Source organism: Salvelinus sp. IW2-2015, linkage group LG2, assembly GCF_002910315.2.
Source record: "Salvelinus sp. IW2-2015 linkage group LG2, ASM291031v2, whole genome shotgun sequence".
In the NCBI taxonomy this organism is placed as follows: domain Eukaryota; kingdom Metazoa; phylum Chordata; class Actinopteri; order Salmoniformes; family Salmonidae; genus Salvelinus; species Salvelinus sp. IW2-2015.
In genome coordinates, this window is record NC_036839.1 from 15,503,756 (window position 1) to 15,529,971 (window position 26,216).

Consider the following 26,216-nt stretch of genomic DNA (forward strand, 5'->3'; position numbering starts at 1 on the left):
AATAAAGAAACAAATCATTAAATGGTGAAATGGTCCAAACAAAACATGTTTTGAGTCAGAAAGAAGCAACTATCTAGTCTGCACAACTGGTTATACCCCACATGCTTTATACAGATACACCACATGACCAAAAGTATATGAACACCTGCTGGTTGAACATCTCATTCCAAAATCATGGGCATTAATAGGGAGTTGGTCCCCCTCTACTGCTATAAAAACTTATACTCTTCTGGGAAGACTTTCCACTAGATGTTGGAACATTGCTGTGGGGTCTTGCTTCCATTCAGTCACAAGAGCACTAGTGAGGTCGGGCACTGATGTTGGGTGATTAGGCCTGGCACACAGTCTGCGTTCCAATTCATCCCAAAGATGTTCGATGGGGTTGAGGTCAGGGCTCTGTGCAGGCCAGTCAAGTTCTTCCACAGCGATCTCAACAAACCATTTCTGTACGGACCTCGCTTTGGGCACGGGGGCATTGTCATGCTGAAACAGGAAAGGGCCTTCCCCAAACTGTTGCCACAAAGTTGGAAGCACAGAATCGTCTAGAATGTCATTGTATGCTGTAGCGTTAAGATTTCACTTCACTGGAACTAAGGGGCCTAGCCCAAACTATGAAAAACAGCCTCAGATTATTATTCCTCCCCCACCAAACTTTACAGTTTGCACTATGCATTCGGGCAGGTAGCGTTCTTCTGGCATCCGCCAAACCCAGGGTCGGACTGCCAGATGGTGAAGCATGTTTACATCACTCCAGTCGATGCTTGGCATTGCGCATGGTTATCTTAGGATTGTGTGCGGCTGCTCAGCCATGGAAACCCATTTCATGAAGCTCCCGACAAACAGTTAATGTGCTGACGTTGCTTCCAGAGGCAGTTTGTAACTCGGTAGTGAGTGTTTCAACCGAGGACAGACACATTTTATGCGCTACACGCTTCAACACTCGGTGGTCCCGTTCTGTGAGCATGTGTGGCCTACCACTTCGCAGCTGAGCCATTGTTGCTCCTAGACATTTCCACTTAAAAATAAGCAGGGCAGAAATTTGACTAACTGACTTTTTGGAAATGTGGCATCCTATGACGGTGCCATATTGAAAGTCCCTGAAATCTTCAGTAAGGCCCTTCTACTGCCAGTGTTTGTCTACGGAGATCGCGTGGCTGTGTGCTCAATGTTATACACCTGTCAGCAACAGACGTGGCTGAAATAGCAGAATCCACTAATTTGAAGGGGTGTCCACATACTTTTGTATATATAGTGTATATCCATGGTTACCTGCTTGACATCTCTGCCTGTCACATCTCCAACGGTACCAGTAGACAAGAAGCTACATGGTCATCGGGCCGGGGGCCAAACCTCAATGTTCTGCTCATTGTGCCGGTAGATTTTCTAGTGGCGGAGCAGTGGCAGGGAATCCCTGCCGCCGTGCCACACCCTTACAACTGGCCTTCCTTTAGATGTTAGCTCTTTATTCCCCTACTCATTTCCTTCATCCTCAGCCACAAGTTGCCCTTTTCTGCCTCATATACCAGCTCTTTGGTTGCCTCCCTAGATAATAAAATAAAAATCGAGGCAAAAATGGATTTAAAGAGATAAAAGATTTATTACGTCTTATTAATTTAGGATACTGTACTTTATACATAACTTTCACAAGTTACAAGTTTACTGTCAACACAATATCACACCCCTTTTAAGCAGTTAAGCCGGGGTAAAATAATTTACAAAACCTTTCATAAACCTAAGACCAGCTAGTTATAACTCAAGGTGAAACATGTTCAATGTTACTTATTTGACTGAGACATTATTAAATATCAGTTTAATTCTCTCAGAGAATTATTGAAATCATGCTGAGAGCACATAAGTGACAGTACAAAAAAAAAAAGTTAAATAAAAAGGAACAAATGATATCTGAAACAAAATGCAGTAGTGTCTCGTTAAACTACACAGTAGTAAGCCAATACATTTAAAGATTAAAGGCAATTTGATACGAAATAATAATTGTATGATTTGCAAACTACAACTATTTTCTAAAATATCACTAGCCTTAAAAGCAGTATAAGATCAACATACACATACATCATTGATTCCTCATTTAGTTTCTGGCGCAGTATGTGATTCTATTAGTGTTTTCAAAGGTACTGTACTACTACGCAAGGCAAACAGAGCCTTCGTTTTAGGTTGGAGGCCAGTAAAGGTTCCTCAAGTTGATATTTATTTAATACAAATAAAACTTATTAGGACTCTAATACACGTTTCTAAAAAGTATGACATCTGGAAAAACCACAATGTGTCAGTAATGATGTTATTTACAATGTTTCCTAAAAAAGGTCATATTCTTAAGTAACTTGAATATTTCCTCAAGTGTTCAGAGTCAAACATCAAAGCAATGGGCAAGTCACTTAGTAAGCAGAAACATTATTCAGAAGAAACAGATCTCCTATACCAAGAAATGATGTACATGGTAACACTCATAATTCTAATGACAAATCAATCTGTGTGATAAAATTAATGGCACATGGTTGAGTCAACATGTTTATGTAATGTAAGATGTACTGCAATCCTACAATCACTGGTTCATGAAACAATCGAACTACAAATGGAATGTTGGTCAAAGAAAGCACATAGAATTCGACCCAAGCTCCTATTTTACAAGTGCAGGCAACTCTGAACATTTAAACCACATCATGCTACCGGCAGACGTAGCCAAACTAAATCACTCACATAAACGTTGTCAGTTCAAATCTGCTTCAACCGTTGAAGTTTTGTAACGAGACAGGTATTCAAATCTACCTTAAAAAGCTGCCAGTACATCTTATTGGAACAATCAAAAACACTAAAAAGTTAAACCCTTCATCTGTTATGTGCAAAATGAAAAAGGCAAAACAATTAAAGTGTCTGCTCCTTACGTCTTCTCACCATAAAATAAAGATATAAAAGGCCATTAAAAACAAATACATTCCAAGTGAGCCACAACACACTTTGGTAAGGTCTCATTGACAATGCACTGATTCAAATCATTACAACTTCAAAGTTCACAGAGGTCCAAAACAAAAAGGACATGTGTACAGTCAATAAATCAATCAAATGACTAGAAAACGAGGTGGAAATAACACAATCATTTCAATCTTCAAACCATTCGTAAAGGGCCTTCTTTTGCATCTTTACCAATTTCCAACAAACCATTACATTGCATTCCAAGAAAATCGAAAGAAACAGAAACCAAACAATGAGCAAAGACAGTATAGTCCAAACCGAAGCTGAGTGAGAGTTCCTTTCCCCTACAGAGGCAGCAGCGAGGCTGGGCCACTGCCTGCGGTGCGGTGGGGCTGATCAGCTTCCTGAGGGCTGAGTCTGGATGGTGGACAGGGCAGCGCCCCGCTGTGCCTGGCCATCCTCTGTGCTCTGGTCTGCTGTGGCAGGGGCGGAGGCAGCAGGGGTCATGGAGGAGGAGCTGACTCCGTTGGAGGTGCTGACGGAGCTGTGCTGGATGGCCTCGTTCTGGGGGCTGCCTGGGACTGACATCTCCTCACAGCTGTCTTCCTTCTCAGATGCTGCAAACACACACACAGTAAAAAAAAAAGAAGCCTGTTACGGCTTTATGGTTTGATCATCACCTGTTTTATACAGTACATTATTGCAGCAAACGTGCTTGTTAAAGTAGACGACTCACTTCAACAAAATGCAGCCTATATTCATTGCACTATGATCATATTCCAAAATAGGATCAGGAGTAACCTCTGTTGGCCAATCTATTTAGGACTAATATGTATATCCTAGGACATTTTGTTAATACTACTTACTGTTTTTTCTGCTCTTAATTAAAGTTCAGTTACAATGTCAATTTAAACCAACATCATAAGGGGACATTACATTCTGGGGCATGTGGCAGTGTTTCCCACTCCTCACTGCGTTCTCATTTGTTTTTTGCTACCTTGCCAACTACTGCAGCGACAGATGATTACAGCACCTGATTTTAATGACGCTCACACTGGAGAGTATGCAAGACTTGGAGTCGAAATGCCACCAGCTGTTAGGCAGTTGCATTGAATTAATTGGATCCTGATGAAAAAAAATCCTCTCTCATGCTCCGACTCAAAGGAACGAGGACCGCTATGATAATTAATATAGCTAATGATATGAAGTCAGTTGAAATGGCACTAAGTAATTAACGACTGGGCTTGGTATTTGAGAATGTGAGACACAGACTCCATAATATGAGAAGTTTGCAATAAAATTGCATTTAAAAGGCCCTGTGTGTGTGGGGGGCTCCCTTCGCGTTCGTATTGATAAGACTTTGATCAGGTGATTTAGTGCAGGTGAATGTCAAAGCACCGTAAATCGCTCTGCCATTTCTCCCTGCATAAGGTCAATCGCCTTGTAAATCAGCCTTTTTGTTCCATATTCCAGTGTGTATTATTACTCCTAATGGCATTAAGCACAGGAGCGGAAGGCGAGAGTAGACTGCTGATATATTATCATATGCAGCTTTACTAGCTACCCAGAGCAGCCTTCACCATAAGCAGATGGACAGCTCGGTGTGCCAAGAGGAAGCATGGTCTGGCTTGTTTGTAGGGCAGGCTGGGTAATATCCTCCCACCTGCTGTAGCAGTGTGCCTGGGCCTGGGCTAGATGAGGAAACATTTTACCAGACAGGGATGGAGGATGCTGGGGGCCTGGGTATTGGGGGGGGGGACTGTAAGGACTGGGAGAAAACACAGAGTAGCTGAAAAGACCTCTGCGCTAGGCAACACCATGATGGAATCTTTACATGATCTGCCTTATGTTGTCACAGTATTGACAGTATGGGTCGTTATGAATAAACGTCACAATAAGGTGCAGAGCGTTCGATTTGTCTGCTGGGGGGGCAAGGAGACCCGCAGCTCCGCTAAAACCATTGACAACTGAGTGCCGTTTTCAAGAGATTGTTAAATAAATGTTAACTATTTGGTTGTAATATCATCACCCCTTGAAAAGCATAGTCAGAATTTCACATTTTCGATTATTCCATTCAAAACAATAGTGCACATTTAGCTCATGCTTTTCATGATCAGTAAAACATCAACTGACCATGTCATTTCAGATACGTGAGGGTAGCCACCATTAATTGGATATTTGAGTGATATAAAATAAAAGTGAACTATATCTGACAAATATGAATGGTTTAGCTTAATTTCCCATCCTACATGGGATCTTCCTGTCAAGCAGAAGGGCGCATTGCAGTGGTGTAAAGTACTTTAGTACTTTAAAGTAACTTTACTTAAGTTGTTTTTTGGAGTATCTGTACTTTACTATTTATATTTTGACAACTTTAACTTCACTACATTCCTAAAGAAAATAATGTACTTTTTACTCCATACATTTTCCCTGACACCCAAAAGTACTCGTTACATTTTGAATGCTTAGCAGGACAGGAAAATGGTCCATTCACACACTTATCAAGAGAACATCCCTGGTCATCCCTATTGCTTCTGATCTGGCGGACTCAGTAAACATACATGCTTCTTTGTAAATTGTGTCTGAATGTTGGCGTGTGCCCCTAGCTATCTGTAAAAATTCATACAAAATTCTAGTTTGCTTAATGTAAGGAACTTCAAATAATTTATACTTTTGATACTTAAGTATATTTTAGCAATAACATTTACTTTTGACACTTAAGTATAATTAAAACCAAATACTTATAGACTTTCACTTGTGTCCTTTTATTATTAATAAGGTATCTTAACTTTTGTATGACAATTGGGTACTTTTTCCACTACTGGCGCATTGCCGATTAACATTACTGTTAGCTGATAATGTTTACTTTGCCAGCTACAGGTAGAAACTTTGTACAGTTGGCTAAACATTGTGGTAAAGTAGACCTAATGCACATTTTTCTTCAATGTAAACTTACCCAGTGAAGTTAGCTAACATGATCCCATTATTTGATGTTTTTAAATAGTGTTTAATCACGATTGCTGCTGACAGACATGATAGGCTACATTGATTGATGGACCACGTGAAATTGGCTGGCTAGCTAATAACATATCACATCAACATGGCTAGTTAACAAGTTCACTTTCAGAGGATAAACTAAATGGCTACATCTAATTATTGTTTGATTTGCTTGCCATCTATAGCGGTGATGACAGTAGTCCGACTCAGAACTTTACCAGAACGATGTCAAGCTCTTTTCAAAAGCCTAATATCTGATGAAGCAAGCTAAATGACACGTTGTTTGCTTTATAGCTGGGATCTGGCTACCCTCACGTACAGTATATGAAAATACTTGATCAATTGATGTTTACTGATTGCTGTAAAACTCTGATGATAGAGCTAAAAATGTGGAATAATCGGAAATGTGTAGTTTTGACTATGCTCTTCAAGGAGGTGATATTAAAATCAAATAGTTAGTTATAAAATGTATTTAACAATCCATTGAAAACGGTTTAAGCGGAGCTGGGGAGACTCCTTGCCCCCCCAGCAGCCAACTCGAACGCTATCGTAACGTTTTATTGTTAACGACCTATAGTACGGTAGAGGCTTGTATCATCTAACTCAACCTCACCTTTCAACAACAGAATGCTTCCGTAAAGTAATGGGATCACTAGCCTATATTTCTCCATGGTATCAACTAGCTGCAAGCGATCAGCCTTCGCTGAGGTCTCAGATAGGAAGAATCCTCAACAATATGTGAGAAAGATGACCCAATTCATCTGCAAATGGTAGTCAAAACAATCCAGACGACCAAATGAGCACAGTCTGTGACAGGCCAATATAGCTTGGGAGTCATCAGTCCTATAATATGCATGAGGCGTGTCAGCGACAGTGCTATGGTTAACAATAGGGATGTGGAATGAACAGTGACCGCGGCACCTCTCATCGAGAAAGCGCCGCAGTCTTGTCAAGCTCTCCGCTATAATGGACTCATTTTGGAGGCAATCATTGTCAATACAAGTCAGCGGCAGACTCCTGAGCACTGCCGAGACGTGGCTATGCGTACACGTTCTGCATATTGGCCCATCTAAAGAGAGATGGTGAGTTATGAGCACAAAGCTGAGCTGACAAAAATCCAGAGAAGCAAAGGGGGCTGAAATGGTGGAAATTAAAAACTATAGCCTGTTCTTACAAAAGTGCTTACACAGTGACTGGCGAAACCTGGCAGCCATTAAGTTTTACAACGAGCACCTGAGGAACAGGCACTTCTGGGCAAAGTGAGTCAACCATCGCCTCCCAGACAGCCGTTCTACTGACAACAGCAAATTGAAACTAAGAGGCTGCATAAGGCAGACACTATGCACAGATTTGCACATTTCAAAAGGCATCATTAAAGAATAAAAAGCTAAAGACTGATGCCTTTATTCTGCATTTAGGTTTCCATAATGGTGCAGCACATTTAAAACAATATGACTTGAAATGACAGCTCAAAACAGATGACTTGCAGGAGACAAAAAGGCATATGAATAGACAAACTTCTCTGAAGTTTTTCCAAAAACAGAAAATGGCCTAATGTGTCCATAGCTCTGGGGGTGTCGGGCTAGGCGATGAGCGAGACGTGTCCCTCTGGCGAGAGGTTAGCAGGGCTCGTTTTGGATGTATTTGCAGGGCGGCCTGGGGCTGAGGATAATGGAACATAACTCACTGTGAAAGGCAGATTTCTTCTGCATGGCGGTTACAGGGCAATCTTTATGAGCCAGAAGAAGCTGCTTCAGCCGAGCCACTTCATTTCTCAGCAGGGTGACTTCACTCTGCCAGAGAGAAGAGAAACAGACAAAACACACACTCACTCCATAAAATGGAGACTTGACTGACTGCCACATACTTTCAAACAGATACCCGAGTCTGATAACCATCTGTATTGTATGCATCTCTGATTGAAACATACTATATTTAGGCTAAACCTTCACCATACCCATCCCATGAGGAGCATGACCTGTCAAACCATCAGCGACTGTCTCTATGGGGGGCTGTGAAGTGCTAGATAAACCTTTGTTTACATCACAACAGCCAGCACACACACATTCCCCAGTTCTGAAAACATCCAGGCTGTGAGGAGACTTTAGCTAGTATTTTCTCAGTACCCAAAACCATTATGATTTTATTTGACAAAGGGATAACCACAAGTCATTTCTCTCTCCTTGTCTGTCTGTATGAGAGGCCTATATGACCATTACATTACTGCAGAAATACTCATCCCCCCCCCCATCCCACGAAGAAGAACAGACACAGGGAAAGGTAGCTAACTGGATAATGGATGGCAAGGTGAATAAAGTATGATGCACTTTTTCAATTATGTTGCTCCTTGCGCTATAATTACGGCTCTTTACTGGCACCCGACCAACACATTTGTCAGAGGTGAGCTCTTCCGATTGTCAGCACAACTTTGTGGATTCTGCTGAGATTTACACTCCCGTGTCATTACAGTCCCCATGGGAGCTGGGGATTCTGCATGCAGTAAAGAGAGGCCACATTACGCTGAAGGTGACTTTCACTGGAATTAGAGCAGCCGGGGGCCCACAGAACACCCTGTGGCAGATTTAGACTCTTTCTGTTCTCCTTTTAAAAAAGGACTATGGCTGCTTAATCTATTAGTCTAAAAGCGGCCAATTTATGTGAATCCAGATTATGGATTCGCATAACGTGAGACAGATTTAAACAGCTGGTAGAGCCCTTACACATCTCTACCACACCACGCTCACCACGCAGCCGTCTCTCATTACAGATAAACAACCTAGTTACCACTGCTGCTTTGTGAAGACGCTCATCCTCTCTACCTCTTCCTCCAGCTATTCCCTGTTGATTATTATTATTTGTGCCCTGGTCCTATAAGAGCTCTTTGTCACCTCCCACGAGCCGGGTTGTGACAAAAACTCCCACTCATTCTTATGTTTAATAAATCGTATAGTGTGTGTGGCAGGCTTACAATGATGGCAAAAAACAACATTTGAGAGTGCGCTGACCCTGGTACGCAGCTGGAGGTTGAATGCTTGAAGGGGTACGGGACTATAAAAAGTTTGGGAACCAGTGGTTTGGATCAGCCCTCCAGTGCAGGTGCAGCTCACAGAGAGAGGTCTTTTAGCATGGCTACAGGGAACAGATGTTATGGTATTGATAGATGTTGGGTGGCCCCAACAGGCAGTGTTTAGCGACTACTTTGATTAAACTAGCTACCGTATTCCCAATACCATAAAGACATAGGTTTGTTGGTATGATGTGGAGGAATCTAGCATGGTATGGATTACACAACCAGACTGTTTGTTATTGTTACTACTGCATTGGTGGAACAACTAAACACCCAGGTCTGATGAGGTGCACCATTACAACCAGGATGTTAAACCTGGGGAAAAAACATCAATGGCTGCATTCCTTATCCAATTAATATGCATCATGTTGTCATACAGTAGGATGAAGCATGGCGGCCTGAAGAAGTTGAACTTGTTTCTAAGTTTGTGAATTAATAGAATGGGAGCAAATGGTCCTTTCCTTCCTGACTCGGAGGCCGGGAGCCCTGTGGGTTGCTGCCTGCTCTGACACCTCATTAAAAAAGCCCGTTAAGGATGATGTTATAGTAATCGTGCATCATTAGGGCCCACTCCGCTGATCAGCTGGGCCAATGTGTCAGCGCGGGAGTTAGAACTAAAACCGCACCGCTGATTAATGCCTCTTCGTATAAAAGAACACTTTCATTCTGTGACATTCAATTTTCGCCCGCGACTTATTCCGTTCCTCATAGTTAACAGTGGTGCTCTCGGCGACCCCGTCCTTCCTCAATCCCTCTCTCCGCTCCTCCACCTTCATCTGCTTGCGTTCATTTAACCCTTAGCAGGCACACCGATGACCATCAAGGGTGACAATCGGTTATTGTAACGGAAATTCATCACAATCCCTCCTCCATTTAATTTCCCCCCTCCCCCCAATGTCTTACTTTGCCTCCATGGACAAAGAAGACAGCAAGCAAATAAAACAGCACATCTCATTTAATTGTGTGGAACGCCGATGTGCCGCACCCCGGATCACACTTATCAACAGAGACAACAGTCACATGAACTGTAGAGAACTTGTCAGCGTCAGATCCTAATTGCTTTCTGCAAAATGAAGGTTCAAAAAGACACCTTTCCCTGAGAGATTTTAGAGGCCATCCAGTAAACTGCTGAGACAGAAGCGAGGACACGCTTGTGTGCGGCTGACATCTGGAGGATACAGCTTTATTGACAGGGATGTATCGGAGAATGGGGGGGCTCGCACGCCGCCCGCTGTCACACCGCAACTCCTCTTAATAGGCTTTAATGACTTCATCACCGCACAAGGGGAGAAAGAAAATGCACACACACACACACGTACACAGAAGAATCCCTCATACCTGATGCAATAAGCAGTTACTATATGGCAGACTGAGCCAAGGTGTGCATATACCTGTAGTTGTCCGTTCATAGAGTTGAGGTCCTCAGCCTTCTTCTCCAGCGAAGACACCCAGACCTTCCTCTTCTGTCTGCAGCGGGACGCCGCCGCTCGGTTGCGTTCCAGGAACTTGCGCCTCTTCTCGTCCGGGTCCTCGCTGGTGGCTCTGCGCCGCCGGCCCCCTGTGTGCTGGGCAGGGTGCGCCTTAGACGCCTGGCATGGAGAACAGAATGCGCGGCACAAATTCATCAGAACCAACCTATCAAGCTCTATAACACATAGGCTATAAACATGTATCTCATTGCTAATGTAATGTTCATCATAATCACTAGTTATTGAGTGGGTAATACAAAATTAATATAGTAATACCCTTAAAAAAAAGGTACTTCAATGGCTAGTTGTAGAATAGCCAATTTAAGCATAGAACCCTCTGGTGGCCAGTTGTGGTAGTGTACTCACAGGCGTCTCAGTGGTGGAGGTGGCAGGCTGTTGGAGGGTCTGGGGGCAGGGTTCCTCAGGCGGGGCCGGGGGAGGGCCAGGAGACAGAGATGGGGAAGGGGCCAGGGCCGGGGCTGCAGTGTGGGTCACAGCACTGCTCTGGACATCACCAGAATCTCCATTGGTTACCTGAGGGAGCTGCTGGCTTAGTACTGCCTTCAGCTTCTAGGGGAAGAAACAACACAAGAGCACATGAGCCACGAGTCAACACCTCTCTGCAATGTAGGGATGTTCCGTTTGAGTTGAAAGTCATGAACATAGTCTTGAAGTAGACCAATGAGATAAAAAAAAAACAAGGAGTTGCAAAAGACGAAACCAAAACACTATATTCTGTATGATGGGAAATTAGACATCAAAACAAAGACTTCCTCCAGTAATGTTACATAGGAAATATAATAGCTGTCACGGCCAATATCCTATTCCCCTGATGAGCTGGGGATGTCAACTTGTCAGGGGAAGCTCTGCCTCTTGGGTGTGTTTATAACACACCATAGTGCCCCCCCCCCCCCCCCCCCACCCCATCGAGAGCGCCCAACCCCCTTCTCTGTCCCTGGGCATCTGTCAGACAAGCCATAAAACTAGCTAACAAAGTCACCAGGAACACAGACATCTACAGTGCGTTAAAGAGACAAAACAACTATCTTATAGGCGATCCTCCTAACAAAAGACATATACAACTACATCCTTCTAATCTACATGTAGCTAGTCATACGACATACTGGGGAATTAAATCACATGCAAAATCCATATTTGTAATTGTTGGTGTTTTACATTAAAGTCTACGCAACACACTTCCCCCGTCCTGCATCTCGATAAAGGTGACAGAGAGTAATTTAAAGCCCAAATACTCCACCATCAAACAGTGAGTAAACAAGCTGAAGGTGAATGAGCCATCTCAACCCATAACAAAGTGAGTGGGAATACATTTACATGGGAGAACAGAGGAGCACATTATTCTAACAACTACCTTTTGCCAGACCAATCTATCTACCAAATTAGTTTATCGTGTAATACCCTTCCAGAAGCTCTTCTGGCAGAAACAAGATATTATTCTCCTGGAATGGCCCATAGAAGGAGGGAGAAGCCAGTCAGATTCATATTTCATTTCTGCCACAGAAACCTCATCAGTGTAATAACCCTCCATCTCATGGGTGTTATTCAACCATCTGCTGCTATATTACTTATCTTTATTTTGCAACTAATTAACAGCATAATCTTCTAAATTCAGCAAGTTAATTATCATTATTGTGGTCTTTGCAGCATCATCAGTCCTTGTAAAGCGCCGTCTCCACGCCCCCGGAGAGCAGGGTGGGTGGGGGGCTGGCTGGGCGGGGGGCTGTTTTCTTGACGTGGGCTCATTAGGTGTTTGCTGATGAGCTGAGTGTGGTGGTGGTGGGGCACCGGGGGTGGGGGGTTCGCAGGTCAGCCAGGATTCTGCTGAACAAAAGGTTCCATGCAGGGTGAGGCTGACTTAATGTGCCTCTCTGAGCCCATGCCAAGATGCCCCCCAGCTGGCGCTCGGCAGAAGCCCCCCTCCGGTTGGCCTCGGCGACGGCATGTTGAGCACAACGCTATCTCTGCGTTTGTCATCCCTGCGCCCCGCGAACCCAATAAACCACCCCTCACCCACCTTAAAGTCCATCCCCCCCAGCCCTCCTTGTAAAGCTTTACCTGTTAATTTTCAGAGGTGCGGCGTGCTGTGAGCATTTACAGGTTCTGTGATACGTGCTTCATCACCGTGCCAATGATCTACCTAACAATAGTCCATATCTCTGCCCTTCAACCATCACTACTAACACAAAGGGCCAGAGGCTGGAGACACTGCTCATCCACCCTGGTTGAGGCATTAAAGGGATACTTTGGGTATTTTGAGTCAGATGAACTCGTAGATACCATTTTCATGTCTCTGTGTCTAGTATGAAGGAAGTTAGAGTTTTTTTTGTGAGCCAATGCTAACTACCGTTAGCGCAATGCCTGGAAGTCTATGGGTATCTACTAACATGCTGGTATCCACAAGACTCTGGGGAAGTAGATAAAGGGCGTCATTGCCCAAATCCCGAAGTATCTCTTTAAGCCAGGTCACGGTCATTCACCATTCACTAGCATCTGTAACACCTACTCAACTTTAATTACAATTTATATCAAATACAAAACTGCTAACATCATTGCAAAACACTTGTTTCTAGTTCCCTCTTCTGGTTAAAGTAAGGAACTACAGTACAGACATAGTACCTACCGTATTGGCATGAACTACTATTGTACATAATCCAAATGTAACATTACTTTGTGGATCAATTTGACATAGTTTGGGGGAATTTCAGGCATGCATATATGCACAGAACCCTTGACGGTATGTGTATGAGACAAAGACATTACCAGCTTAGCTTCTGATTGGACGGCTTGAGGCGAGGGCGGTCCAGGGATCCCAGGGACGTTAGGCACTACGGTGACGGGTCTGACAAGCTGACAGCACAGACACACACAGAGACCAGCACAAGGAGAATTAGTCTCTCCCAGTGAGAGGCAGGCAGCCCCCTCCCCTCCCAATATGTGCACACACACACACACACAGAGCGCCGTACGCTCAGAGTTTTCCTCATATCTCAGCCTCATTAGGCTGGATGGCCTGTTATTTTGTGGAGGCAGCGCCACATGGAGATGCACCATGTACGCTAATGAGCTCCTGCCTGCCTGTGTGGAAAGCATATGGACAGAAGGGCTAAGCACAGGAGAGGGATGGAGGGAGAGACGAGCTGGAAGGCCAGAGCCGGGTCTCCTCTACCGTCTCCTCACAACGAGACGGATGGAAAAGGAGAGAGAGGAGGAGAGGAAAGGGGATGAAGGGAGGAGGGGAGAGGAGACCCAGCAGTGGGATCTCTTCCTTTCCTCGTCAGTGGCTCCCCACAGACTGGGAGAACGGAGGTCTTTTCCCCGCTGCGCCGCCATCAGGAGATAATCATCTGCTGCTCAGTGTTCCACACAGACAATCAGGGCCAGAGAGAACAAGACAGGGACCCTGTCTGTCTATCGTCACCAGCCACACGTCGCTCTGGGGGAACTAGGGACAGGGAGATTTCTATAGGGCCTACGATATGGCTAGATTAGCTAATGTCCTTAACAGACACTGAAGCATAATATCCAGGGGTGGCATATGAATTGATTGCAACACATCCAGTCTGCCAGAAGTCAAGTGTGGTGATTCAAATTGTACAAGGACAAATGGCAGTGAGGCACCCTGGACTGGAACATACAACCGTTTGGCCTACTCACTGTCTTTGCCAAGGTGACATACAGCTGCTCTCTTCTAAGGCCCATTAGTTCCCCCATCGTCCCCTGCCTGTCCAACGCATGCAAAAGACACTAGCACCAAAGTAGTAAATATTGAGCCTGTTCTAGGGGCTGAATACATGGCATTAACTAATCACTGGAACGTGGATTTAGGTCTAGTTAAAATGGGCCTGAGCGAATGTGCAGCACACTGTAAATCCATGCATTTAAAATACACATTGGAACTCCATAAAGCAACGAGCGTAACATACGATACTTACAGGAATTGCGGTTGGAATATGTACACTAGATGCGATGGTTGCTGGGATTGCGACGGGCATGGTTTGTCCATTAGGCAGCTGAAAGAGTACAGGAAAAGTTCCAGAGACTGGACTGGAGGGGAGAGAGGAGACACTATGGGTTACACAACAACCAGCAAAAGAATATCTAGTTATGTAGTAAATTATTTCTCCTTTAAGAAAGTTATCATACACTTCACACTACAACAAAGAAACACAAAACAGACACCCAAAGGAACATAAGGTAACGTAAAATGGACAGCAGAACTTTGTGGATTTGTACTCGTACAATATGGTACCAGTATTGGTCACTGACAACAAACCAAAGAGCATACTTTTCAATTAACCATCTTACCACAAAATGCAAAACCATAAAGACACAAAACATAAATACAAAAAATAAATTAAGCAAAAAAACAACAAAAAAGTTATACAAAAAAGATCAAATAATTAACATTTTTTAGTTACTTACACTATTGGTCTATTAGAGGATGGGACTTGGGTAATTACAGAGCTAGATGTTGGCGATGGGAGAGCTTGCTGTATAACAACACTAGCGTCTGAGGTTGCTAGGAGTACATTTGGGACTTGGAGGGATGCAGGATGGACTATAGTAGAGGTTGGCAGTGAGGTCGGCTGCAAAGATACCTCCTGAAAACACCATACGAGACCTTAGCTGCATTAAAACCTTCAATGACAACCATTCTCTAGATTTCAACTACGAAAGAATGCAATAGTTGTGTGTCATTCTTATAGTACAGACTAAAAGATGGATAGATTAATAACTGCTAATAGACAAGGATCTGATGTACAAAATATAAAAGGGATTTATTTATCCAAATAATGTTTTGCAGTTCTGGTACTACTGTGTACTATTTTGGGGAAACAGTGAAACTATCAACCAAAGCACTGCAGAAGGGAATCAGTGTTTCAGTGATCCCCAGTAAGAGCTGTTAGTCTATGATGAAAATATTCAAAGATGCTGTAAATGAGCATATGAGGGTAAACCTTATCCTTAGATAGCAAAATAGTCAAAACAGTAGTTTAACGCTGTTACATTGGGTGGTCATTTGAGGGTAATTCACTCTGAGCTTATTGCAATGTTGTTGAGCATTAGCATACAGTGCTTTTTCAGCAATCAGAGTATTGTCCAACCTTCAATGAACACTTTTCAACAATGAATCAAACTGTTTGAGTTGAATATAACCCTGGCTGTTCAAGTGGTGAGACAATAGTTGTTAATGTTCAAAAGTAAAGATTTAGAATTGCCCTACATATCAACTGATCCACCAGGATATCAATGAATGAAGTATACCAAATCCTTTACCTTATCGTCACTTGTTGTAGATTCCGGATGGGGCAGAGGGCTGCCCCGATGGGCCTCCACAACTGAGTGGTCCTCAATTTTATTTTGTAGGATCATTGGTGTGGCAAGAGGCGACAGATCCAAGGGCATCTGCATTTCAGAAACAAATATCAACAGATCAGATCTGGAGCAACCTGTACTACCAAGTGAGACTTAGCTTTGATAGCACCACTGAATAGTAATTACTCACCTTTTTGAGGTCATCCTCAGCAGCTTTTTTGAAGTCATGCTCAAATGGACTGGTAAGCTCATTGAAGAGTCCCACTTCCTCACAGTTCTTCAGAAAGCGTGTAGGTGTTGGTGTTTGGTCTGCAACATAAGACAGGGTCTCTCTCTCTCATACCACTTGAATGAATACTAACATTTAGTCATTTAATTGTGGGCTCTTGTAGTGCTTACCAGCAACGATGACACTGTTGTCCCTTGCTGGACCAAACTTGAGTGTCATCTCATGTTTGTGTTTGTGGACAGCCAAGTGGTCTTCGTTTGTAAATCGCTATGGAATGAAGAAAATGTATAATTTACAGATTTTCATAGATAACTAACAAAGACAAACCAATTGGACTTTAAAAACATACCTGACCACACCCAGGAGCAGTACATAAGAAAGGTTTGTCATCACTCATATTCAGGAATTCCTTTTATACCCTGGAATGCAAAACACAAATAATGATTTGCACTGTTGTAGGTAGAATGTCCCAGATCAATGATCATCACCTTATAGTGATGATCATTGTCAAAAATTGTATCGGCTTTAGGACTTTGTGTGGGGACAAAGCTTATTGATAGCAAGTTGGTAACTGTCCCTTGTAAATGCATGGTCTTTCTCTGAGTCAGAAGAGTGAGAGACATTGCTGGTCATAAACAGAGGATATCTATCTAAATGAATCGTGGAAACTCGAATTATGACAGATGACACAACTGTATATTTAACTAGCAAGATAGCTAAAGCATCACTAGCTAGCTAGGTAACGTTAGTTGGGTAACCTACAACAGCAGTAGCTAGCTATTATGAAACTGACAATACAACATTTCTGACTAGCTTTAATTCAGCTAGCGTTGTCCTTATTTAGAAGACAAACAGATGAAATGCAACAATTTAGCCACAACATTAGACACAAACCTTGGAATTTAAATTGTTGACAAATTCAGCACGAGCTAACAAAACAATGTGGATGGTTTTGTTTACACAGCCCCTCACCATCATCAAGCTACCAAGCCCTATCCATCCACACCGCCCAATTAGGCAGGGTAGCATCTGCAAGCATATCACCGTCGCCATATTAGCTCTATTTATAACTGCTAATACAGAAAGGATCTGCATTTATCACAGACCAATAATTTTTATTCAAGCTTATATCCCCACGAATGCCAAGAAATCGTTACAAGGGCGATATTTTTGTGTACAATCACTGTCAGTTCGTGGACACTTACCCACGGGCTCAACCCTTGATATCAAAATCCCACGTCTGTACAACGGTCTCGCGAGAGCATATTTTCCGAATACGTCACTTACTTCCGACACACCACGGCCACATAGCAGTCTTTTCCACCACCCAGCAATAATATAGAAGTGCAGAGAAATCAGTTCACAATACAAGTTACATTATACTATTTAAATTATATATTTTCCTTCAAAGCTAGTCATGAGATGCTGTTATAATGCCAACAGAGATGTGGCGAATATAACAAATGTGCTGTGACAATGCCACATCCCCAATGCACAAAAAAAAAAAAGCACAGTAGCAGACACAAAATTGTCTGGAATATTATAGCATCCAATCTTGAACAAAGTCCTTGAGTAAGGGAACAATCCATAACGGAGTTCAGGTGAACAGGGCAGGGTCTTCTGTCTTTGGTAGAACAAACTACAACTCTGCTCAAAAGCAGTGGGAGGTGGATCCCACCAGAACAGAGAAGGGATAAGAAGCACCCTACATACCCCCAAGGATGGGGAAAGCCAGGTGCCGAGTGAACGATATTACCATCTGGGGGATGGAGAAATTAACTCCACTGGAAGGCAGGTATACACACCATGGTCTTGTTCAGAGCACACAAAATAGTAAAACCTCTCAAAAACAGTGTATTTTTGCTGTACAAGTTCAGGTAGTACCATCCTTAGTTTTTAAATGTTTTCTGTTCCCTGGGTCTTAAACTGGATGACATCCGGGAGCTGGGGTATGAAGGGTGACCATCTCCAGAAAATACATGCAGATTCCTTGTACATTATCTTTGTGATCTTTTATAGCATTTTTATGAGAACGTAACCATCGCATCAAATACATTACAGATCCAATTTCCTCCAGGCTCATTCGATTTGACAATGTACCTCTAGTGTTCTTAGGCGCATTGAAAGGCTCTAAAATCTATCACTAAGGGATAAATCAACTTTATGCAAGCTTAGCGTGAACCAAACTGTAATAGAGTTGTTAAGGGCAATCATGTCATGATCTCCAGGCTGTTTGACAAACTAAACACGTTCATGTAGAGAACGTCCAAAATAATCTGGACCAGTGACCACTATTTAGCACAATCAAATTGTGGTCTAGATTTATTTAATTCCATTTACAAGAGCAAGCGCCCACTTGCTGCCTACTTACAGAATGCTATTGACCTGCACTTGAACCAAAGACAACATAAATGTGGACACACAGAAGCGAACACGATGCACTGAAAATGGCAAATGCACCAGACTGATTTACATTAAGTCTAAGCAGTTCCTTTGTATAATCCCATGTTGACATTCAATAGAAGCTAGTTGGTTTCTTGATTGTGGTGAAACATGATTCCTTACATAGAAAACATACTGCCATATGTCAACTAGTCAAATACATGCATTTTAATTATGTAATTTCTTACATTTTTACAATACATGTTTCTGTTATTTTGAGTGTCGGACAGACTTGAAAATGTACATTTCCATGACACCAACACAGAACAATTTTGGTAGCCACGATAAAATATGTAGTCACATCTGTAATTACAGTTCCTATAGACAGATTTTTTTTTACATAGCAAACAAGATTAAGAAAGCAACCATCAAACAGAATAGGCCCATGGCTTCAGACAGGGCGAATCCCAGGATAGCGTAGGAGAAGAGCTGCTGCTTCAATGATGGGTTCCTGCAGAACAGAACAATACAAACCATTTTCAGACCATTTCATGTAAAAATCTGTTTGAATCATCGTTTTTCTGACAGCTGACATTGACAAGCACAGATCTAGTACTGTTTGTAGCAGTGGACTTACCTGGCATATCCAATGATGAGACTGCCGAACACTGTTCCAATTCCAGCACCAGATCCAGCCACTCCGACTGTGGCGGCTCCAGCACCAATGAATTTGGCAGCGGTATCAATGTCCCTGCTCACAGCACTGGTCTGGAAGCCTCTGAGAGCTACCTGGGTGAAGGGGCTCTGTGGCATGAGGGCTACGTTTCTCTGAAAAACAAACACCTCCTTAGTGATGGGAAAAGAACTCCAACATCAATAACTATTAAAGGGATTGACATGCTTTGGAAGAGCATAAGGCCCCGCACTAGAAGAAGATGTTTTTCACCTCTGTATTGACCTCAGGCCTGGACAGCATAGAGGCAGACAGGGGTCTGTAAAAYGCCCGGGAGCCAGCACGGACCTGGACCAGGAACCACCACAAAACAGTGAAAAAAAGCAACAATATTTTGCCTGAGAGCCTACACAGGTGATCTTAAAGGCAACAAAGAAAAATACAGATGTTAAGGCGCAAACATGACTGTTCAAAGTACAACAAGTGGAGGCCTGAGGGATGTTTCCCTCTGTCAAAGGCAGCACAAGTGCACCATGTGCAGTGGGAGGCACCTTGACAAAGCTAGCCACTGTCATTGAAGTGGTCAAATGTCAGAGCCGTACTAAGACATGCATAACCTAGTAACAAATTACAACAACTGCATTCCCATTAAGTCATCAAAATGCATTTTCAATCAGGATACATGTAATATTATTTTCACAACACCACTGGATACAAGCCTAAAAATAAAATAACACTCCTTTTACCAGCTGAGTGCACTTAGCACAAGCTAGTGTCATACCTTTAACAGTTAACGTACCAGTAAAAGTAGCTATAACCTGTTATCCATGTTGTAGCTAGGTTTCACCTGAACCTGCAATGTTTCTAGCCAAACATGACCTTGGGCAAATAGCCCCGAACACACATAAAAGGGAATATGAGAGCTCAACAAAATAAGTCACTAGTTAGCGTTAGGTAGCTACTGGTAGACTTGCGTGCTGAAGAAAGCCAAGTGTCATGTTGACCTTATTCATAACTACCTAGGCTATAGCTAACAGGCTACCTAGCTAGCTCTTAGGCCGGGTCTAGTCTCAGATGTGCACATATCGCTAACGTTAGTTAGGAAACTAAAATAAGAGCCTCTCACTTAATCAAAGTAACTACTTCTATCATGCAAAACTTGGAGAGATATGGCATTTCATTGCAACTATCGTTAGTTTATTAGTTACCTAGCTAGCTAATACCCTTGTCAGGCAGCTCGATTCAAGTTCAACACAGGCCCATACGAATACAGCGGAGAATGAGTTCAGATGTAATAAAACATTGGTTTAATCAGATTGAGTAAAACATACAAATAAAAATACTCACCAGAGCCGGCGTGGAGACGAACTTTGCACAGGCGTACATGATCAATTTAGTCTGTTTTAACCTGGTCGGTCAAATTTGATTGAAGCCGGGTCTTTCTGCAAAGAAAACACAAATATAAGGTCAATGGGTTTTAAAATGCACGATGCTGAAAATAATGACAGTCCAATGCACACAAGAATCCGTACAATATGCACCCCTCACTTGTGTTGTGCTGGGTGTTGTTTTAAAGAAGGATGAAAAAGGATTTACAATGGACAATGTCTAACATATCCCTCTTACCGACTGCAGAAGGTCGAACCACAGTAGAGAAAGGCGCACGCGCATTTCGGTGTTTATAGATTCCCGGATGAAGATTTTGGACAATGGAAGGTCATTTCACTATAACTTTATTAAACCATTTCAACGTTTGAATTAAACCTAAAGAAACCATGAATGAAACCCTGTACAGTAATTTTCAGTGACAAAGATTTTTCTAGATAATTGACCATGGAAATCCATCAGAGCTCCATGAATAACACGTACAGAATGTAGGACTTTTATGTATACCCTTTTTAATAGGTCAGGCCTATTGTCTTCAATATTATCTCAAAACCAATACATTCTAAAGAAACAGCACAAACAAGCAGAGGAAGAATCAACATATTTTCTTCAGAACGTCTGGCTTAAAGAATTTCAGCATTAGACAAAAATATGATTGAATGGTTGATATTGACAGAACTAGGCAATCAATGATTGGATTATTTAAGCCTACTTTTATTTAGCTTTACAGTATATGCTGAATTAGGCAACAGGCAATTGGCAACAATTCTATACACGTTGTTGTGCACATTATAGCCTGCCTAGTTGCTCATCTTGAGCATCATCTTCATAGGCCACGTGATACAGGAATTCATTAATGAATTAATCCATTAATTAATTAAGTAATTAATTTATCATGAAATCAAAATCATATTTTGATGTACATATAAAGTCATATACTATTTCTCCCGTTATACAACTCACTGAGTAGACAGTGCCTTCAACATTTCATCTAGGCCTATTCTTTCCAGTGCATCTGTTGAGGTGTGAATTTAACACTACCCAGAGGGGATGTCCCAGGGCCCTGTCTAGGCATCTCTCTGCTTGGAAGTGTAGCTGCACACCAGGAGGATTTGTAATGTTGATGAATGGCTCGCCAGCAGCTGGGGCTGGAAGGTATAGGTAATGAGGATGGGGATCGAGCCCCTCTTTGCTGCCGTACGATTGCTCTAAGGGAGGAATCCCCCACTGGTTCCTCAGGTATGATCTTTGCAGGTGCACAGGGGGTTGAAGTCACAGCCTCTAGATCTCATGAGCACAATGTAGAATCAGTCCTACTAATGTAGCACATAAACCTCCAACGCCCTATGGAAATGAATGAATCAACAGTCACTGAAGGATCCATTTCATTTTTCATCTCACTGCAGAGCACAGATTAAATAAGAATACCTTTATTTATACAGAGTACAGTAGCACTGAGCTGGAGTGCATCTTGATCAACCAAAGGTACAATTCTATAATTGCATTTAGATACATACTGGTATATTTAACACACAATTTAACTAGTGGAATAATGGAAACTGTGTAATGGGACAGAGGTAAATTTTTTGTTCCAATCAATTGATCAACCTGAAATGTAGCTATGTTGACAATCATATCATGTTACATGTCATGTCCATAGCTAGTTTCAAGTATTTCTATTTATAGGGATTTTACATCATCATTATTACAGAATTTATCACAGTGTCATGCACCATATTGTTACATATTAATTAAAAAGTCCATGTCCTAAAAAATTATCTTTCTCTTGATTTCGCCTGTCAGATAGGATTAAATGCGTATAAATAGAATGAACGGATGAATCATTGCCTTGAATGGGGAGTCCTGCTCTATTCATTCTATTTTTAGGCATTTAATCCTATCCGATAGGCAAAATTTAGATAGATAACTTTTGAAAAACTAGGCCCAGGTTACACAAAATAGCCAGTCCCCTGTGCTTTTCCTGAGCGCAGTCAGTGGGATTAAAGTCCAGCAGAGGGTGCAATTGAGGCTAATGTGATGGCTGTGACCATCGCCTTTGTTGTCAGCAGGGTCGAGGACTTTGGTTTACTACAGGAATGTCATAGGCTTACTGTTCTTCTCACAGTTTTGCAGTCATTATTTTTGACATGACCATATCCACTGAGTGAATTTTATATTCCATATTCCAAGTGTATTTAATTGATTCTTAAACGATACACATGGTATTTAAAGGTAACTACCAACATAAAGTGTCTTAGTAGGGCATTGGGCCACCGAGCCAGATCAGCTTCAATGCACCTCGGCATAGATTCTAAGAGTGTCTGGAACTCTACTGGAGGGATGCGACATCATTCATCCACGAGAAGTTCCATAATTTGGTGTTTTGTTGATGGTGGTGGAAAACGCTGTCTCAGGCAACCGTTCAATTGGGTTGAGATCTGGTGACTGAGACGGCCATGGCAAATGGATTACATTGTTTTCATGCTCATCTAACCACTCAGTGACCACTAGTGCCCCGTGGATGGGGGCATTGTCATCCTATGGGGGCATAGCCATGGTAGCCAAATTAATGGCCTGCCCAGCATGACCCTAAGCATGACGGGACATTAATTGCTTAATTAACTCAGGAACCACACCTGTGTGGAAGCACCTGCTTTCAATATATTCTGAACAAAAATATAAAAGCAACATGCTAAAATTTCAAAGATTTTACAGAGTTACAGTTCATTGAAGGAAATCAGTCAATTGAAATAAATTAATTAGGCCCTAATTTATGGATTTCACGTGACTGGGCAGGGGCACAGCCATGGATGGGCCTGGGAGGGCATAGGCCCACCCACTGGGGAGCCAGGTCCAGCCAATCAGAATGAGTTTTTCCCCACAAAAGGGCTTTATTACAGACAGAAACACTTCTCAACACTCCTCTCCCTCCTCAGACGATCCCGCAGGTGAAGAAGCCAGATGTGGTGGTCCTGGGCAGTTGTGGTTACACGTGGCATGTGGTTGTGACGCTGGTTGGATGTACTCACAAATTCTCTAAAACGACATTGGAGGTGGCTTACGGTAGAGAAATTAAACATTCAAATCGCTGGCAATAACTCTGTTGGACATTCCTGCGGTCTGCATTCCAATTGCATGCTCCCTTAAAACTTGAGACATCTGTGGCATTGTGTTGTGTGACAAAACTGCACATTTTAGAGTGGCCTTTTATTGTCCCGCGTACAAGGTGCACCCGTGTAAATGATCATGCTGTTTAATCAGCTTCTTGATATGCCACACCTGTCAGGTGGATTGATTATCTTGGCAAATGATAAATGCTCACTAACAGATATGTAAACAAATTTGTGCGCAAAATTTGGCATAAATTAGCTTTTTGTGTTTATTAAAAATGTCTGGGATCTTTATTTTCAGCTCATGAAACACGGGACCTACACTTTAAATGTTGCGTTTACATTTTTGTTCAATATACTTTGTATCCCACATTTACTCAAGTGTTTCTATTGTTTTGGTAGTTACCTGTATGTTTCCTCTTGACAAGGTAGCAGAATGAATATACAATAAGTGTACCATGTCTGTTTTTTGTAAAGTCCTATTTAAGTGTAGCTAGCAGATCATTTTCATTGTATAGGCTACATGATACATACCATACTATGTGTGCTCTACGGCCAAAATCATAGTATTTTGAAGCAGGAGCATATAGCAATGTATTAATTGCAACAACTAGACAGACAGCATATCAAAGAAGTGGTTAACCACCTGAGGTCACTGTCTTAGTGTCTAATTAACAGAACTGSAGMYSMMGGGGGGGGSGGGGGTCCACGGCTGTGGAAGGTGAAGAAAGCACAGCCCAGTCTCTCCCCTGACTCCCGCCTCCTCCCTCGCTCACTGAGGCATGCACGCTCTGCTCTCCCTGTCTGTGGTGTTGCATATAACACTCAGAGACATTCCATTTGCATGCCGGCCCCATCAAGCTGGATGCACTCAGACTCATAATAAAAGGCATTGACCCCCTTAACCTTTATGAATTACAATTTGTGCCTGCAGCACGTCCTGTCAGAGGTCTCAGAAATGTGGGCACCTCAGCCGAGGGGTGTGTGCGTGTTGTTTTGCAGTTGTTAAGGAGAGGGGAAAAGGTTTTTACAGCTCCTCGCCGGAGCTCCTGACAAGCTGGGAGGAGGCGAGGCGCTCTGACAGCGGAGGCAGGCCAGAGAAGGAAGGACTGCAGGCAGCGCTGCTGGTGATGGCTCCATGCTAATCTCTAGCTCTGGATGCACAAATATACTGTATAGACCCACTGATATCTATAACAAGGCCATGGCTAAGAAGAAAGTGAACTGTAGTTTATCAGTGGTTTAAATACAAACCCTTACTGGCTACTGTCATCTTCCGTACCATCAAACTCATGTTCACCTTTAATGGCATGTTTACTATCTACTTGATCACGTGGAGGTTTTTTTCCTAGATGGCCTTCAAACAGCTGGTCCAATAACCCATGGCACTGTAGGAGGGGCCAGACAGCTCAGTGATACAGCTGGAAATCATCCTACAATATCCAATAGACAAGTTCTCTCAAAGAGAATGCAAAGATTTTAAGGACATTAGTATTCACAAAATATATTTTTCCCCCACAAATCCATAAAAACACTGATCTTTGTGCTGCTGGTAAGCAGGGCCGTTGGAGTGAGGCAAGAAGTGCTGAGGCTTGCAGTATCATCATTCTTAATAGATCCTGACTTTATAGGCCTGTAACAACTCTACAAGCAGGCACCCTCTTGTACTGTGTCTATATGTTCTGAGAGGGAGCAGGGTAAGGCTGGTTTAACCTCATTCTGCTTGGAGGTTCTACATTTCGACACCGAAAGCATTTGCTCCAACTACATCAACAGAGAAGCTATAAAATGGGCAAAGCTGAAAATAGAGCCAAGAGAAACAGCCACTTTTCATGAACACATAATTAAAGGTGAAACATAAAAAGGACAAAAAGGTCTTAATTTCACACACTGCGCTCAGTTGCACACCATATAACTTAGATTAAGACAAAAGGGTCGCTCAGGGCCGGCACTGGGCATAAGCGGTTGCTTAGAGCACCCGGCAGCTCAGATATCATATTTGCATGGCATAAGTCAATTCAAAAGTTCTAGAATTTCATAAATTTGCAAACGTTTCTCTCCGCCCCATGGCCATATGTGTAGAATTGCAGGATATTAGCTGTAAAACTGCAAGTTCTTCTCTCCTTCCATGGTAAAAATGTGTAGAATATATTTGTAGAATTGTATGAAATGTGTTATGAATTTACAAATGTTTCTCTCCACCCCATGGCAAAATGTGTAGAATTGCAGGAAATTAAACTTTCAAACTCTCAGCCATCAAGATGGGGGCCACTAAAATGTTTTGCCCACGAGTTGGGGGCCCTCCAGCCAAATCTCACTTAGAGCAGCTAAAAGGGTGGCTGTAAAATACTTGGTTGCTTTTTTCCACAGACTTCATTACAATTGATTAATGAATACAACATTATATTGTGGCTGGAATTAAAATGCTCAACATTCCAAATTCTCATTAAATCACTATTTTTTTAAAACCTTTATTTAACTTGGCAAGTCAGTTAAGAACAAATTCTTATTTACAATGACGGCCTACCCTGGCCAACTGTGTGCCGCCCTATGGGACTCCCAATCACAGCCAGATGTGATACAGCCCGGAATCAAACCAGGGACTGTAGTGACACCTCTTGCACTGAGATGCAGTGCC

At 42.5% G+C, this 26,216-nt stretch overlaps 2 protein-coding genes across 7 annotated transcripts; both read right to left on the bottom strand.

The window, feature by feature from the left end:
• Window positions 1–1,573: 1,573 nt before the first annotated feature.
• Window positions 1,574–18,062, bottom strand: atf2 (activating transcription factor 2). 4 transcript variants are annotated; one of them, XM_024003566.2, is made up of 12 exons: window positions 17,233–18,062; window positions 16,377–16,446; window positions 16,198–16,294; window positions 15,989–16,107; window positions 15,760–15,888; window positions 14,905–15,083; window positions 14,415–14,526; window positions 13,243–13,329; window positions 10,828–11,031; window positions 10,384–10,581; window positions 7,613–7,718; window positions 1,574–3,545 (listed from the first exon to the last, which is right to left on the bottom strand). In XM_024003566.2, the coding sequence occupies exons 2-12, from the start codon at window positions 16,422–16,424 to the stop codon at window positions 3,325–3,327; spliced, it is 1,500 nt and encodes a 499-aa protein (XP_023859334.1). In that variant the 5' UTR covers window positions 16,425–16,446; window positions 17,233–18,062; the 3' UTR covers window positions 1,574–3,324. The 4 variants fall into 4 exon arrangements, with proteins under 4 accessions (XP_023859334.1, XP_070303545.1, XP_023859344.1 ...); XM_070447444.1 differs by having other exon boundaries at window positions 17,000–18,062; XM_024003576.2 differs by having other exon boundaries at window positions 10,384–10,572; window positions 16,922–18,062.
• Window positions 18,063–18,614: 552 nt separating this feature from the next.
• On the bottom strand, window positions 18,615–20,794 carry LOC111975346 (ATP synthase F(0) complex subunit C3, mitochondrial). Of its 3 annotated transcripts, none has more exons than XM_024003594.1 (5): window positions 20,709–20,794; window positions 20,430–20,524; window positions 19,356–19,430; window positions 19,047–19,237; window positions 18,615–18,920 (listed from the first exon to the last, which is right to left on the bottom strand). In XM_024003594.1, exons 2-5 carry the CDS (start codon window positions 20,466–20,468, stop codon window positions 18,806–18,808), a joined length of 420 nt encoding a protein of 139 aa, XP_023859362.1. In that variant the 5' UTR covers window positions 20,469–20,524; window positions 20,709–20,794; the 3' UTR covers window positions 18,615–18,805. The 3 variants fall into 3 exon arrangements, with proteins under 3 accessions (XP_023859362.1, XP_023859355.1, XP_023859370.1); XM_024003587.2 differs by having other exon boundaries at window positions 20,631–20,739; XM_024003602.2 differs by lacking the exon at window positions 20,709–20,794 and adding an exon at window positions 20,615–20,688.
• Between the last annotated feature and the right edge of the window lie 5,422 nt (window positions 20,795–26,216).